Source organism: Coenobita brevimanus, chromosome 86 (assembly GCF_032717465.1).
Source record: "Coenobita brevimanus isolate Jiangsu-jjx chromosome 86, ASM3271746v2, whole genome shotgun sequence".
NCBI lineage: Eukaryota > Metazoa > Arthropoda > Malacostraca > Decapoda > Coenobitidae > Coenobita > Coenobita brevimanus.
In genome coordinates this window covers 21,571,723-21,589,222 of record NC_137039.1, presented here as the reverse complement: position 1 = coordinate 21,589,222, position 17,500 = coordinate 21,571,723, and the positions used below count along the sequence as shown (strand labels likewise).

Here is a 17,500-nt window from a genome sequence, read left to right as displayed (position 1 = left end):
ACCATTTAACCTGTCACGTCCCGAGGTTTTCCGCACCTATGACATCCCCCAGTCCCAAGCCTTTTTGGATTTTTTTTTTTTTTTTTTGCTAAAACTTCCGCTTAGGTCGAGAAACGAAGGAAAATCACAAAGAGAGTGGTTCCCGCGGTCTATAAGTGGTCCGTACAGGTGCAGTTCCCCCCCGCAGGTATGGTGTTCTGTAATGGGCTGGATATGCGTTTACGTTTTCTGTGGTAAGGAATAATGGGAGAAACAACACACAACACCTCTATATTTATTGAATTTGAACTAATAAACAATAACAGTAACAATATAATGGATTTCAGACACATATATATGAAAAATAAGCATTGTACCATCGCGCGAGCATAGCGAGTTTGGTCCGAGTCGTAACATGCTATATGTTAAGTGTCTGGTATGAGTCAACCTATCATTTTTTCTACTTGTATACTTCTGTTTCAATGATATTTTACCAATTACAACTCTTTGTAAGTGTTTTCAGATGTTTTCATTCGTTATGATGACATGCAGCATAAGTATAGCGCACATCAGCTTAGTAAGCGCACTCACTATGACTCGTATTTCAACATACCAAATTGTTTTATCACTTTCCAATTATTTTCCCCTTTACATAGAACCTTTCCTCCACCACTGTAAAGGTTTTCAATTATTTTCATTCATTACGAAGGCATTTAGCAATATGCTAGCGCATATTCACGTAGCAACCACGATCTCAAACACTCGTGTTTCATCATCTACTTTATTTATTCACTCCACTTATAATTTCCCACTTACATTACACACGTTTACACCCCTATAATGCACTGTACATACTTACTGCCATTATTTATTCAAGTGAGCGTGAGAATATCGCCTGAAAATACCCTCGCAAGGAATGTTTCGACAAACATAATACTCACACACTTATATACTAATTCACTCACACACTTATATACTAATTATTCACTTTATCACTTGCTGACTTTTATTTTGACTAATACGTGCCTTATTCATTCAACTGAGCGTCAGGAAATCGCATCTCTATACACACGCTATGAATATTTGACTTAGAATATATATCATCACATACAATAATTTGAACTTATACCCGTGAGATTTTCCCATAATAATAATTATATAATTACAGGCTGTATTTATTGCACTGAGCGACAGAATATCGCATCGTAAAACCCTCGCTATGTAAGTTTCAACTTAGGGCAGATTTATATACTTACATACAATGTTTTCACTTATGTTCTACCCGTATGCACTTTAAACTAATATTTGGAGATCAACATGACTGATAATTTCACTGAGCGTCTGTCTGTCGCATTTACCTCATAATTTCAGTGTCCTTTCGCATTCACACCATACTAAAATTGCATCAACGTGTGATATTCACTAAAACATGGGTGAATACAGAGACCCACATCACACTGCATGCACTCATAGCGGGTGTCCTTCCTCTGTGTCGTGAGTCTCACCTGGGAATTACTGCACACGTGACACCTGCGTTGGGGCCTAGGTCTGTTTGGCTGGGGAGGGATAGGAGTGGGGAAATGGCGGCCGGATATTCTCTGGGGAGTTTGGGCAATATGGGCAGTGCGGGTGCGATGTTGGGGCCTTTCAACAGCATACTTTGCAAAGATTTCTCTTGTGAGCTCCCTCACAAACCCTTCAAATGTTTCCTGAACTCCTGTGGTCATGGTGTGAAGGTGGTGGCAATTCAGAGCAGTGATATCTAGCAAGTGAAAGAACAGTTTTTTATACCACTTCATCGTGGTCCTGGCACACTCTACCGTCGATATCATGGAGTCTGACTGGTCCACGAGGCGCATGTTTATATTGTAATCCATAACACACTCAGGTTTCCAAACACGACGCCTGCTCTCGCTATGGTAATCTACTGAATCAGTACGGTGCATCAAGGGGCGGTGAACCGTGGACAAGAGGCTTACTTCTCTGTTGTGGTTCCACATTGTTGCAAGGATGTCGTTGGCTTTGAAGAAGACAACCTCATTCCTTGCAAGTTTCCGCCCTACCTTGGCCATGTGACGCCGGTTCACCTTTACGGTTCCACAGACTCCCGTTTCATGTGTGTGAAGATAACGAGCGAGAAGAGGGCTAGTGTACCAATTGTCGAGGTAGAGAACGTGACCACGATGAAGGTAGTCTTCTATCATCGTCTTTACCACTGCTCCCGACAGTCCAATACTTCGATCTTCTATTATGTCTGTCTGTGCACCGGTGTACAAGACTATGTCTTGCACGTATCCAGTCCTACAGTCACACATAACAAAGATCTTGAACCCAAAACGGTGCCTTGTGCTGGGTATATACAGTCTGAATGAAATATTGCCTCTCCACAACACGAGACTCTCGTCTATGACGAGGTCTCTATAGGGATAGAATGAGGAACGAAAGGTTTGCCTGAGGTGATCAAAGACCAACCGAATTCGCCTCATTTTATCAGTGTTGTTTGCATTTGCAGGGTCATGAGCATCATAAAAATGGAGGCGACTTAGAATTTGTTGAAACCGATTACGGCTCATCACTTGACCAAATATGGGGGTAAACATAACAGGGTCCCTAGTCCAGTAAGCAGGAATTCTATTCTTTCTTATAATACCCATCAAAAGGACCAGGGCAAAAAATAAGAACATTTCTGGAAGGGAAACAGGGTAATCATAGATCATAGAATGCCTACTCCTTGTTCCCAATCTTTCACTCTCTTGGTGCTGGGCGCTTGCAAACAGGTTTGTTTGGTATACAATCTGATCAACAAATGCCTCACTGAAAAACAGGTGGAAAAAATCCAACCTGGTGGAATTACGGTGAATTCCTGGTGCAATGCAGCCAGATCGCCCCTGCTCAGTGAAGGAGTGAATGAGGGGAGAAAAATCACTCCCATGCTCCCAATCCCACGACACAAATCTCTCGTCCCCATCAGCCCCATCACCGCCTTTGTCTGGGTGGGGAGGAGATCCTGGTTGGGGAGGTGGGGGAGAAGGAGTGCGGAGGGCTTCCCCACTGTCACTCCTCTTCCCTCTGCCTTTACCCTTTCCCTTACCCTTACGGCCTTGAGGAACATTAGGGGGCTGTGGGGATGAAATTGGGGAATATTGGGGAGCAGAAGACGTGCTGGGGAGTGGTTCCTCCCCACCTTCCCCCTCCATTACAACACCACGTGCTTTCTCACGCACCCTAGCTCGACCACGTGTTAGGGGATATTGGGGAGCATAAGACGTGCTGGGGAGTGGTTCCTCCCCACCTTCCCCCTCCATTACAACACCACGTGCTCTCACGCAACCTAGCTCGACCACGTGTTAGGGGATATTGGGGAGCATAAGACGTGCTTTGGAGTGGTTCCTCCCCACCTTCCCCCTCCCTCACAACCCCACGTGATAAGGAACGCACCCGCACTGGCCCACGTGATCCACTACGCCGCCTCACACTACGTAGGGAGAGCAATGACTCACTCACGTCACTCTCACTTTCCCTAATCCTCCCTGGACTTTCCCTTTCACTCCCCACTCCCTCCACTTGACTTCCTAGCTCCCCAAACAGAATGCTAGGCCCATACCTGCTCATACGACGTGGTGTGCTCTCTGGGCCACGATGTGTAATCACCTCCCGTCCATACCACGTGGCAGCACGTCCCACGGCTCCGTCCTCGTCCTCGAATTCTGGTTCCAAATCACGCTGGGAATAGGGATAGGATATACCATGTGCCTTCTTTGCCTCCTGCCCCTCTCTAGCAGCACGGTAAGTCACGTACTGCCGCTTCCTGGGAGACGGAACTTCCTCGTCACTGCTGGTGGTTTCTTCCTCCTCTGGCTGCACATAATCCTTGTCCATATCCTCATCGTCCAGTGGGGAATCACTGTCGCCGGTAAAGGTGTCCAGGGCGACTTGAATTTCGCTGTCTGAGAGACCTCTCTTAGCCATGTCTGAGCAGGACCGTGGCTACCAGGTGAGTGGACGAGTGGTGGGCTGGCGCGGGTCGCGCGGGGTCGCCGAGTGTCCCCGCCGGGTGGCAGGTAGGGGAAGGTCAGGCGAGGGTACGTACCGCAAATCAAGCACGAAATTTGAAAATTGTTGAAATTATGCAAATTGCAATTGCACGACGTACTGGTACGTCGCCGGGACTGGCAAACGCAAATCGTTGCAACGTACCCATACGTCGACAGGACAGGGCGGGTTAAGTCCCCTCCCAAAACCACTATCTCATCATCCCCCATACCACCCATTACATGTATTAAGTCATCCCAAAATCTATCCTTCTCTACCTCATCCAAGCCTGCCTGTGGAGCATATGCCGATATAATTGCAGTCATCATTCCAGTGAACAAAATTTTCACTACCAATATCCTATCGCTTACTTTCATAACATTCGTAACATATTCCACCCATTTCTCTGCAACCAACACACCCACACCCCTATATCTGTCTGTCCCCCCCTGCCAAAACAACTTATAGTAGCAGTCCTTCCTCAGTGTCCTTTTGGCTGATCCACTCCTGTACTGGACTTCCTGCAGACATGCCACATCCACCCACCTACTGAATGCCTCAGTGACTTCCCTTGCTCTTCCCCTCAAATTTCCCACATTCCATGAACCCACTGTCATCCCCCCCCGGTGATTTAATGTCTTCAGGGATGCTTTGAAGTTTATTCTTGTATTAGTCATAGTCGGTAATAATAAAGGGGGTAGACATACCACAGGCCCCACCCACTGTACAGTCCCAGGTCCAGGCAATGGATCTGGGATCCCTAGCCCACAAGCTTACCAGTGGAAAAATGTTCCTAGGAGGCAGTAAGGATTCTGGGGGGCTTGATTGGTTAGTGAATGAGTTTGTGGACCATTTCATTGGACATACAGCTTTCATCATCATACCATCATCATCATCCAGACCTCCTTTCCCACCCTAGGGCAGGAGGAGGAGCAGCAACAGCCAGGCAGCCCAAGTTTGCCTAGTTCAATGGGCCATACTTCCATTCACTCATCATTCAAGCCCCCAGAATCCTGGCTCTGTATGATATGCCACATTCTGTAGCTTCACATAAACTTATCCGATAGAATCAGTCTGAAAGTCATGTTAAAATGGGGTGTCAAATCCCTGATCATGTGCTTCTTCTCACAATATTCATCCAGCCAGTGTAATCTCTTGTCAGTCCCCTAGCCTCACCGACTTCCATACCTCTCTTCTTCACACATTCATCCACCATATCCCTCCACCTTCTCCTTGGCCTACCTCGCCTCCTCCCTCTTTCAGATTCACTCAGATATACCTTTTTCACCACTCTGTTGTTATCCATTCTCTCCACATAACCATACCATCTCAATACACTCTCTTCGATTTCATTTTCATATTTTTCCTTTTTCTTTAGTTTTTGGATTTTTGGACACTACCTCACCTCACCAATTGGTGAAAAAAAGCAGTGAGATGATGGTGATGGTCATGATGATGGTGATTTTTTTTTTTTTTTTTTTTAATATCAATCATGAAACTGATACATGTTTCACTTAAAGAAGTTTAACTTAAAGTAGTGTTCTGCAAACACAAATCCTAGATTTGAACCCTAAGTCCAATGATGTACTGTTGATGTCCTGTACAGTGATCCCTTGGTTATCGTGTGTAATTGATACTGAACATGGTGTGTGATAATGGGATTGTGCAATAACGAAAGCACAGAACCTGTTGGGCTTATCTTTCTGGTGCTAGGGATCCCAAGTGCAGGCCCAAATATTCCCTTTTATGATAATTTAGAACCACTAAATACATACATACTGTTACGGTAAATATCAAAAACACGCATAGGCATGGTTAGCAGACATGGGGTGGAAATATGTAATAGTAATAGTAATAGACTATTACAGGATTTTCAGAGTAATAGTAATAGTGATAGATCACAAGTTCCAGGCTGTAAGAGTAATTGTAATAACAGTAGAAGGCAAAGTAATAGATAATTGTGTATTACTTTCCCTTTACAGGCACTTCTTTTATACCATTTACCATAATCAGTAAAAACAGCCTTCTCACCTTGGTTACCTGTTGGCTGCTCTCCAAGCTGCAGGTACACCATGGGAGACCGTGCAGAATGGAGAGTGGTCAACAGGCCATCAGATGATCTAGACATACTTGTGCATTCCACGGAACAGCCTCCCAACGATACTGAAAATAAAAACCATTTTCTGTTTAATTAATACTGTTATCATAAATAATATATTAATAGTAAAAGTAATACTAATAGATGACTAAGTAATAGTAATAGTAATAGATGACCACTAAAGTAATTATAATAATAATAGAGATCCATTGAAGTTAATAGTAATAGTAATAGAAACCCAGTAACAGACCCCATGTCTGATGGTTAAATTAATAGAAAGTAATGAAAAGGGCACAAAAAGGAGGAAACACATACCATAGAGAGATGGGCTTGAGGTAAGGGTCTCTGCAGCAAGGGGGTGGAGAGTTAATGGTCTCCACCACTTGGGATTAACTCTTCTTGAAGGGCCTCATCTTGGAATCCCTCAAAGCCATCAGAAATTACAAACACTGCACCACCACTGTGGGGAGAATCCAGCTCAGATGCACAGTTATGTTGTATTTGAGCTGAGAATTACACGATAATGGCAGGAGTGCAGATTTTCATCTTGCAGTGATAACAAAGAAAATGCTGTAACCAGGTGTGCGATAACCAAGGGATCATTGTATTTTCTATTTTGTTCTTGCTATCTTCTATCTATCTATCTATTGGCAGACGCCTCAATCCCGTTTGGGGTGGCCACAAACAAATTGCCTCCAAGTCGCCCTGTCCCCCGCCATTTCACTGCCCTGTTCCCAACTCACACCCCCCTCTCTCATATACCTCTCCACCCCATCCCTCCATCTCATCCTCGGCCTCCCCCTCCCTCTTCCCCCCTCCACCTCATTCACATACACTCTCTTCGTCATTCTTTTACCTTCCATCCTCTCCACATGGCCAAACCACCTCAGTGTGTTCCTCATAACGCTTCCTATCACATCCACATCAACACCACAACGCTCCTTTATATTCTCATTCGTCAGCCTGTCTCTCCATGTGACTCCACAGGCTCCTCTTAACCCCTTAACCGCGGGGCGTCACTTTCGTGATGCTTGGGAGCAAGGGATCATACCGCGGGGCGTCGCTTTTGTGATTCTGTGTTATTTTGAATTCACCCGGGCTTCCAAGTGGGGGCTTGTATCATCTATCAGTACTGCCAATGTCCAACACTAGTCAGCACTCGTAATCTCATCTGTACTCCCATCCATTGTTGACAATTTAGCCATTTCTCCCCATTCTTGACTCCCCTCCCTACCCCCCCACCATTACCCTATCCTCTCGCCTGCCCGGCCGTGCTACGCTAAGTAAATCTTCCCTGGAATTTTTCACTGATTTCATCCATTGAAATAAGCCCTATGTCCTATTCTTATACCAAATAATATATACAAGAAAGAAATAAGGTAAGTGAGAGTGCCAAACACCTGGAATTGGCTAATTATCACCTGACAACACCTCATGTGCACTCGTTCGCTAATTTTCGCTGTTTTTTTCCCCTTGAAATATGCCCTATAATCTATTTTCGTAATAAATATACATGTAAGGAGGGAAGGGAGAAGCCTAAGTGATATTTACATTCACCTGGAACTACCTAATTTATAATGTATTGTCTAGATTTCCTGCCAATCATATCAGTGCTAAACAAAGATGTTTCAAGATCTAACATTGGTAGCTCTGAATAAATGTCTCCTAAGTAGGCCTCTAATCTATTTTTGAAATAAATATACATGTAAGGAGGGAAGGGAGAAGCCTAAGTGATATTTACATTCACCTGGAACTACCAAATTTATAATGTATTGTCTAGATTTCCTGCCAATCATATCAGTGCTAGACTTAGCTGTTTCAAGAGGTAATATTGGTAACCCTGAATAACCCCTTAGCAGGCCTCCACGCTAGCCCTCCGTTATCAGGTTACTCTCAACTTCCGAAGTGAGAGTACGTATGTTTCTTCTTGCTGACTTCAAGGCCTTTTTTCACCCCCATGCAAATGGCCCTGTGACCTTTACCCCCTACTAAACCTCGTGTGGAAAGAGGTAAAGGGCTGACAATTGATAAAAGAGTGACTACGATCTTTCTATTGAGTAAAACAGTGCAAGTGGAATTGTAAATAATGTGTAAATAATGTGTAAACAGCAAGTGAAAGTAATGAATGTAAATATACGTGAACAATGGAAAACAGTTTTATAAGTTATTTCAAGTGACAGTGCACAACACAGTGAAAATAAAATAGAAATGTAAATAACGTAAATAAAATAGAGAACGTAAATAGAAATGTAAATGAGTAGTATTATAAGAATACGAGTATATACCCTAGGAGTAATGAAAGTGAAAGTTTCACTCTAGCATGTCTGAATGCTATGAGTTATGAGAGTGAAGATGAAAGTGACATTCACTCTCAATGCCAGTATACAGGACGAGAAAGTGAATGCTACGTATTTTACTGAAAGAAATTGAATCCCTACAGTGACAATAAACTAATACTACTGAAGGAAACTTATGAATAAAGACTGTAGATATATATAAGTGTTAAATAGTAATAGAAATATAAAGTGTGAGGGGTTTTATGAATAATAAATGACAGACTACTAAGAGCGAACTAGTGCCAGTGCGACGATCAGACGCGCTCGTAATTTCCATTGCTTTCACAGTGTTTTTTTTTTTGAGTATGGATCCCAAACTACTTGAAAATTGTAGAATAGTGTTTATAGTGTTTGTATCTGGCTGTGGTAATCATATTACGGGTTGTCGGGAAGTTTAAAGTGGAGACTTCGTTACCCTACTTCAGAGGTCTCCACAAGTCCTACGGTAACCGACGAAGGCTCAACAAACATTCCAGGAGAAAGCTGAAGGTATGTGCCATAAGCATATGTAATTTTATTATTCTAGGACTAATAACTGATTTTTGGCAAATATTTTTTGAGAGTCTGTCGGAGCCCAAATAACCCCGCGGCACACGCAAGTCACTGGTAAACAAGCCCGCGGTGTAGGGGTTAAATAACTCATTTCCACTGCTCTCACTCTTGACTTGTGTCCTTCCAAACAACGTCCAAGCTTCACTTCCATACGTTAGAGTTGGTATCACAATACTGTCATGTAGTAACTTTTTCACTTCCATGCTCACTTCCCTGTTTCTTATCACTGCTTTCAAAGAACCAGCAACCTTTCTTCCCTGCTGTACCCTTTCAAGCACTTCACCCGCCAAACCTCCATCCTTACTCATCACACTACCCAAGTACTTAAACGTACTCACATTTTCCAATTCCTCACCATCCAACCTCGCTGTACATTCACTAACTTCACCTCTCTCAAAGACCATCACTTTACTCTTCCCTACATTCACCTTTAGATTCCGTTTCTTACACACCCTCCCAAACTCATCCACCAAGCCTTGCAGCTCCCCTTCGTCTTCACTCAACAACACAGTATCATCTGCAAACAACAGTACAGGGAGTTTCCAAACACTATCCTCTCTCACCAGGGCCACTCCAACATCCACTACCCTACCTTGTACCTCTTTTATTACCCCATCCATGTACAGATTGAACAACCATGGAGACATGATACATCCCTATTTCAACCTAACTTTCAAAGAGAAAAATTCACTTAGTTCACCATCCACTCGCACTGCAGCCTTCGCACCATCGTACATACTCTTCACAGCATTCAACAACTTCCCATCTACTCCATATATTCTTAACACTTTCCACAATCCTTGTCTATCCACCCTGTCATATGCTTTCTCCAAATCCATGGAAGCCGCATACAACTTCATTCCCTTCTCTAGAAACTTTTCCACTAAAGATCTAAGAATGAATATCTGATCTACACAACCTCTTCCCTTCCTAAAGCCTCCCTGTTCTTCTCCAGCTAATTTCTCTGTTCTTTCTCTAACTCTGTCAATAAGTATCCTACCATACACTTTTCCTATTATACTAAGAAGACAAATGCCCCTATGATTACCACACACTTCTTTTTCCCCTTTTCCTTTGAACAAGGGAATAATTATACCTGACTTCCAATCCTCCGGGACTCTACCTTCCTCCCAGGCCAATCTGCACATCTTTCACATCCATTCTACTACTATCTCTCCCCCATGCTTCAGCATTTCACCACACACTCCATCAATTCCTGGGGCTTTCCCCGATTTAACTTTCTTCATTGCTTCCACAACTTCTATCCTACTGATTTCTTCCTGTCTTCTCACTTCCCTCCTTCTCCCAGCCATTCCCCAGCCACTTATAGTCGCATTACTTCCATCCTCTACGTTCAACAATTCCTTAAAGTGTTCTCTCCATCTGCTCACTTTTTCTCCCTTCTCCACTAGTAATCTACCATTTTTATCTTTCACTCCCCTGCTAACTTCACTTGCACCCTATCTTACTCTTTTCACCTCTTTCCAGAACATTTTCTTACAGTCCCTCCACTTTACACTCAAATTCCTTCCAAATTCCCCATCCACTCTCTTCTTACTTTCTCTTACTAATCTTTTCACCTCTCTCTTTCTTTCTACATATAACTCTCTCTTCCACCTCTCAACTTCTTCCACGCCCCTATTTCTCATCCATTCATTGTATGCTTTCTTCTTTTGTGCCACAGCCTGTTTCACCTCTTCAGTCCACCACGCTGTTCCTTGCACCCCCCTCCGTCTTCTCTTCCTTCCACACACCACATCACATGCTGCACATATTTCTTCTGTAAATATCGTTCACACACCTTCCACATCTCCCATCTGCTCCTGTTCATATTTGCCCAATCGTTCCTCCACTTCTCTCTTATACTCTGCCTTTTTCTCATCCTCTTCTAACCTATCCACTCTCCTTGCAACTACTCCTTCCTCTCATCTTTCCCTTCTTCTATTCCTCCATCTTACTTGAAATCTAATTCTGGCCACCACCAAGTAATGGTCAGAGAGTCCACTCCCCCATCCTCTATATACTCTTGCATCCATTACACATCTTCGCATCCTTTCATCCACACACACATAATCAGTCATTGCCTTCCTTTCATTCAGTTCACCACCCACCCTTCTCATCACTCGCCATGTATACCTGTGGATCATTTTATGCCTGAAGAGGGTATTGGCTATCACCAACCCCCTCCCAGCACAAATGTCCACTAACGCACTCCCATTCTCATCTATCTCAGCAGGCACACCCCACTCACCAACTATTCCATCCACCTTCACATTCCCAACTTTACCATTCATATCACCCATCAAAAACACTCTCTCATTCCTTCCAAACTTTTCCATGCACACTTCTACATTTGTCCAGAACTCTTCTCTCACTCTTCTAGCACGATCTTGCGTTGGCGCATGCACACACACAATTGCCCACATTTGTATTCCAACTTTCAACTTTACCCACGCAATCCTAGACCCAACTGATCCATACTGTCTTATGCTCCTCTTCCATCTTTTACTCACAACTATACATACTCCTTCCTTTGCTCTTTCATTCTCATCTACTCCTGCACATATACCCCATCCATACTCCCATTCTCTCACACTTTCTCCTCTCCATTTTGTTTCAGTTATTCCACATACATCCACTTTTCGCACCCTCAAGCACCTGGACAATCTCTCTCTCTTTCACCTCATCATTCGCTCCCCTTACATTCCATGTTCCGATAATCATGTCCTTTGTCCGGTCCTTGATAGTCATTGTTTGGTCAGTCCTTGTCCGAGGCTTATTGTTTGTTTTTTTAGTTAGTTGTTTTCCGGGGAGGGGCACTAACCCTCCGCCAACCCTTTTAGTCGCCTTTTACGACAAGCAGGGATACTGATGGCATTGATTAAGACTATATCTAACTCTTCCAGTTCAAGAAGTCTATTGTAAGGTAATATTGTCAGAGGGAAATGAGAATAAAGCATTGTTAATTGATTATTGAAATGAAGGAGTTAATTGAGAACTGACTGTACTGAGTACTTAATTTTCTCCTTATAGTAGTGAATATGTCATGAGATTGATGGGGTTGAGTACTGACTGCTTATTCTTCCCTAATAAAAATGGTACATACAGTATATGTGTTGGACATTAAGTGCATGCGTGCATACAGTACCGTACTCATCCTAACATAACTACTTTTCCCTGAATGAAAAGGTAAATATATTGTGGGATTGATTGGGTTAAGCGATGTTGGCGTGTACCTACTTTTACTTTATAAAATACCAAAGATGTCAAGGGATTGATTGAGGTAAATGGTGATTGACTTTACCTACTTTTCCTTGTACAGTATGTATAAAAAGTTAAATAAGTTATCAGATTGGGTTAAGTGAGGACTGATGATGTACCATACTGTTCCCAGTATGAAAAATAAATGTTATTGGATTGCGTGAGTTGAATGAGGATTGACTGTTCCTTGCTTTTCCCATATTAAAAGTAAATAAATCATTGGATTGACCGGATTAAATGATGATGGAATGTATAGTTCTGTAATTACCTTTCCCCATATAATATGCACACTAAATACACAATAGAATTGAAGGGTGTAAATGTGGACTGACTTTTCCTGCTTTTCCCCAAATAAGTAAGTAAACATAGGATAGAATGAGCCAAGTGATGACTGATTCTGTCTACTTTCCCTGTTAGCTGGAGGTGATGAGTGCAGTGCGTGAGGTGCAGGCCACTATACAGGTGATGCTGGCTCGACAGGAGTTCACTGCTGCACTGGACCTCATCTCCACCACACAGGACCTCCTTCACACAGAGCTGTCCACCGTCAGGTGTCTCAAGTGAGTTACATAACCTTCTCATGGTTGGGACAGCATTAGTCAGATGATCATATTCCACATAATACCAGAATATCTTAGCTGAGAGTGAGTCATAGGTGCTTGTGAGGGTTATCTGTTCAGCACCAGGATTTTCTTTTTTTTTTACCAGCAATCTTCCTTATAAGTAAGGATGTATTTCAAAACTGCATAATTCATACAGTTGAGGTGTTCCAAGACACAACTTACTGAATGACAGTATGGCAGAGAGTGAGCCTTGAATGCCCTACTGTTCACCAGCCATTTCTGTCCCCTGGTAAATGGATGTATTTATATATATTAAATTTCTGGTCTGTTGAAGCTGCTCAACTTCAGTCTGAACAACTTCAGCTACTTTAGCTTTATAACTGGTTCTGCTTTTCTCTCCATTGTTTCTGGTGGTACGTAAGTTGTGTCTTGGAGTGCCATGCTTGGTACAGTAATAACCCATTGTATGTAGCCTTTTTATAATGCTCATTTTTGCAGTTAACCTTTAAATTGCAGCTAAGAGAAAATCTACTCTTCCCTTGGTGCAAAAAAAAAAAAAAAAAAAAAAAAAAAATGTTTCTGTATTAGGTCGATATTATCTATGCTCAGTGATTTTTAATGAAAAATTCTTATGTTTATAACTGTATTTCATCAGTGACCAGTGTAATGGGTATGTGATGGAAGAGGACATACTGAAATATGAGTGTGCAGATTTTCAGGTCAGTACTGCACCTGCTGCAGTTTTTTTTTTTTTTTTTTTTTTTTTTTTTTTTTTTTTTTATGCGAGGAAGAAGGAACCAAAGGCCATGAGCCCGCAGTAACAGTTCCCTCCAAGAGAAAAACAAAATACAATAGAGAGCCAAATTCAAGATCCGATCATTTTGAGATGCCTGGACACACTGCGTTTGAAAGACTGGAGATCATAGGCAGGAGGAAATACAGACAGAGGGAGACAGTTCCAGAGCTGACCTGTTGCATGAATGAAAGACTGGGAGTAACGGTTAACTCTTGCATTAGAGAGTTGGACAGAAAAGGGATGAGAGTTTGCTGCCAGACGGGTGCTACGCGCCCGTCGTAGAGGTGGAGGAATGCAAGCAGACAGTTCAGAGGAGCAGTGTCCATTAAAGTAGCGATAGAAAAGAGATAATGATGCAACAGTGCGGCGAAGAGACAGAGGTTGAAGGGAGTCAGTAAGAGGAGGAGAGTTAATGAGACAAAAAGCCTTTGACTCCACCCTATTGAGAAGAGCTGTATGTGGGGAGCCTCCCCACACATGAGAGTTGTACTCCACACAGGGGCGGATAAAACCCCTGTATAGAGTCAACAATTGTGCAGGGGTAAAGAAAGAGCGGAGTCGGCTTAGCACACCCAATCTCTTGGAAGCAGATTTTACAAGAGATGTAATATGATCTTTCCAAGATAAGTCCCAAATAAATGAAACCCCAAGCATGTTCAAGGATGATGCAGGATTAATCTGAATATTATTAAACATTAGTGGGTATACCTGTGGAAGATTTTGTCGGGTTGATAGGTGTAAGAACTGAGTCTTAGAAGCATTAAAGACAACCATATTATTTTTACCCCAGTCAGAGATATGAGCCAAGTCAGACATTAGGTGTGCCATAGCCTCATCCCTTGTTTCTTGAAGTAACTGTTGAGATGGGCGTTGTAGGAACCGAATGGAAAGGTGAAGGGTGGAGTCATCAGCGTATGAGTGGATAGGGTTAGATGTACAGCTTAGAAGATCATTGATGAATAAAAGGAAGAGAGTTGGTGATAGGACAGAGCCCTGAGGAACACCACTGTTGATAGATCTAGGAGAAGAACGATGGCCGCCTACGACAGCAGCTATAGAACGACCAGAAAGGAAGCAGCGATGAAGGTACAGATAGAAGGATAGAAACCGTAGGAGGGCAGTTTGGAAATTAAAGATTTATGCCAGACTCGATCGAAAGCCTTTGAGATGTCAAGTGCAATGGCAAAGCTTTCGCCAAAGTCCCGAAAGGAGGATGACCAGGAGTCTGAAAGGTAGGAGAGAAGATCGCCAGTGGAGCGTCCCTGACGGAACCCATACTGACGATCGGAAAGAAGGTTGTGATAGGAAAGATGCCTTAAAATTTTTTTATTAAGAATTGACTCGAAAACTTTTGAAATACAGGACGTTAAAGCAATTGGACGATAGTTGGAGGGTTGGGAGTAGTCACCCTTCTTGGGACTGGCTGAATGAGAGCAAACTTCCAGCAAGAAGGAAAGGTACAAGTTGACAGACAAAGGCGAAATAGTTTGCCTAGGCAGGGTGTAAGCACAGAAGCACAGTTTTTGAGAACAACAGGAGGGACCCCATCAGGCCCATATGCCTTGTTAGTACTGAGGCCAGTAATGGCAGAAAATACATCAACTGAAGAAATTTTAATGTCAGCCATGAGGAAGTCAGAGTGGGGAAGTGATGGAGGAACAGCACCGGAATCGTCTAAGGTGGAATTGGAGGAGAAAGTCTGTGCGAAGAGATCTGCTTTATCAGTAGAAGAAATAGCTACAGAACCATCAGAGTAGAAAAGAGGAGGGAAGGATGATGAGGTAAAGTTGTTAGAAAGATTTTTGGCAAGGTGCCAGAAGGAGCGGGAAGAATTCGAGTTGGAGAGTTGAGAGCATTTAGTATGGATGAAATTATTTTTAGTAGAGCGAAGAACAGACTTAGCACGATTCCGGGCAGAAACGTAAAGATTATGTGATTCAGGGGTGGGTTGGCTCCGGTACCTTTTGTAGGCCTTCTCCTTGTTGCGGACAGCATTAGAACAAGCGTGATTAAACCAAGGCTTTCTTGCGTTAGTCAAAGGATATGAGAAAGGAATGTATGCTTCCATGCCCGAGAGAATAACCTCCGTAATGCGCAAGGCACACTCAGATGGCTCACGGCCATGGAAGCAATAATCATTCCAGGGAAAATCAAAGAAGTACTGCCTGAGGGCCTCCCCAGTCCGCAGCTCCAAAATGCCAGAGACGACGTTTCCTGGAGGGTCCGCAGGCCGTACTGGAGCGATAGGACAGGTTAAGGTAATAAGGCTGTGATCGGAGGAGCCCAACGGAGAGAAAAGATTAACAGAGTAAGCAGAAGGATTAGTTGTGAGGAAGAGGTCAAGTATGTTGGAGCTCTCTCCAAGGCGGTCAGGGATACGGGTAGGGTGCTGTACAAGCTGCTCTAGGTCATTAAGGATAGAAAAGATGTAGGCTTGTTCACCAGGTGGATCCGTGAAAGGAGAGGAGAGCCAAAGGTGGTGGTGAACATTGAAATCTCCAAGAATGGAGATTTCAGAGAAAGGAGAAATGGACAGAATGTGTTCCATCGTAGAAGTAAGATAGTCGAAGAATTTTTGATAGTCAGTAGAATTAGGGTATAAGTAAACAGCACAGATATATTTAGTCAGAGAATGACAGGAAAGCCGAAGCCAGAGAGTGGAGAATTCAGAAGAATCAAGTTCAGGAACACGAGAGCAAGATAAGTCATTGCGTATGTATACACAACAGCCACCTTTGGCTTTGAAATGAGTATAGAGAAAGTAGGAGGATACAGAAAAGGGTTTGCTGTCAGTTGCCTCAGACAGCTGAGTCTCCGTTAGAAAAAGAAGGTGAGGTTTAGAGGAGGAGAGGTGGTGCTCAACAGAGTGAAAGTTAGATGAAAGGCCGCGAATGTTGCAGAAATGAAGAAGAAGAGAGTCAGACAGTGGTTCCAGGCACCTCGAGTCGTCACCGGGAGAGGGGCAGATGGCGGGGGCATTTATGGTCCCCCCCCCTGGGGACTCCGATGCTAGGTGAATTGACGCCATTTTGGTAAATTTTGAATAGGAAGTGTAGTGTGTACTGTGCATGTAGTTTGGTGAAGATAGATAGAGAAATTTGTACTGGAGAGCATGCTGGCCTACTCTCTGTGTAACTGAGACACTGAAAAAGTTCAGCAAAGGGGGATGGTCAGGAACTAGTCCTGAGGGCTGATGAAACGGGAGCTCCAGCACTCCCTGTCATCAGCTTTCCATCCACCTCGGGAGTACTGCCCTGCTCGACTGGTGCTACAGTCACCTCCACCACTGCCGATTATTATTATTACAGTACAGTATTTTTATTTTTAGTGTATTTTATTATTTTCTTTCTACCCCCAGATAGTTTTCTTTGGCATAGAGGAACCTCTTGTAGGAAAATACTGAAAACAGCTTCAATCCCTTCCATTTTGTGACTTCTTTTATTTCTGTTTACGGTGGAATCTCTTAAATCACAGCTTTATGACACTAAGCACACACACCGTGTTTTGAGAATTCCATAAGAAATAGCTAAACTTATGTGGAAGATTGCTTGTGGGTCTGTCATCTTGGAAATAAAGCCCCCCTTACCCCCAAACCAACATCAACCTGAAAAAGAATTTAGTTTAGCCATAATGAGCACCAAGACAGTATTAAATTAAGTTTTCAGCTGACTTCCAACATGTATGTTGCAGTCCCTTTGGAATCAGCTTAGATGTATATTGCAGCATATAGGTTAAAAGTCCATACTAGTTGCAGTAAAATTGGCTTATTAGGTCCTGTTGTTACTTAAATAGCTGATTTGTAGGTTCACACTAGATGGGTTAGATACAGCCTCACCCCATCAGTAAGAGAGATATCTCCTAATCTGAATGAAATATTTGGTGA

The 17,500-nt window shown here is 43.1% G+C and overlaps 1 protein-coding gene across 1 annotated transcript in view; it reads left to right on the top strand.

Annotated features, from left to right (window-relative positions):
• scat (VPS54 subunit of GARP complex scat) overlaps positions 1–17,500 on the top strand; it is a 127,871-nt gene that overhangs the window by 38,156 nt on the left and 72,215 nt on the right. Inside the window, exon 9 of the mRNA XM_080280659.1 lies at positions 12,676–12,818. Coding sequence (XP_080136785.1) covers positions 12,676–12,818 — 143 coding nt within the window. The remainder of the gene's footprint in view (positions 1–12,675; positions 12,819–17,500) is intronic.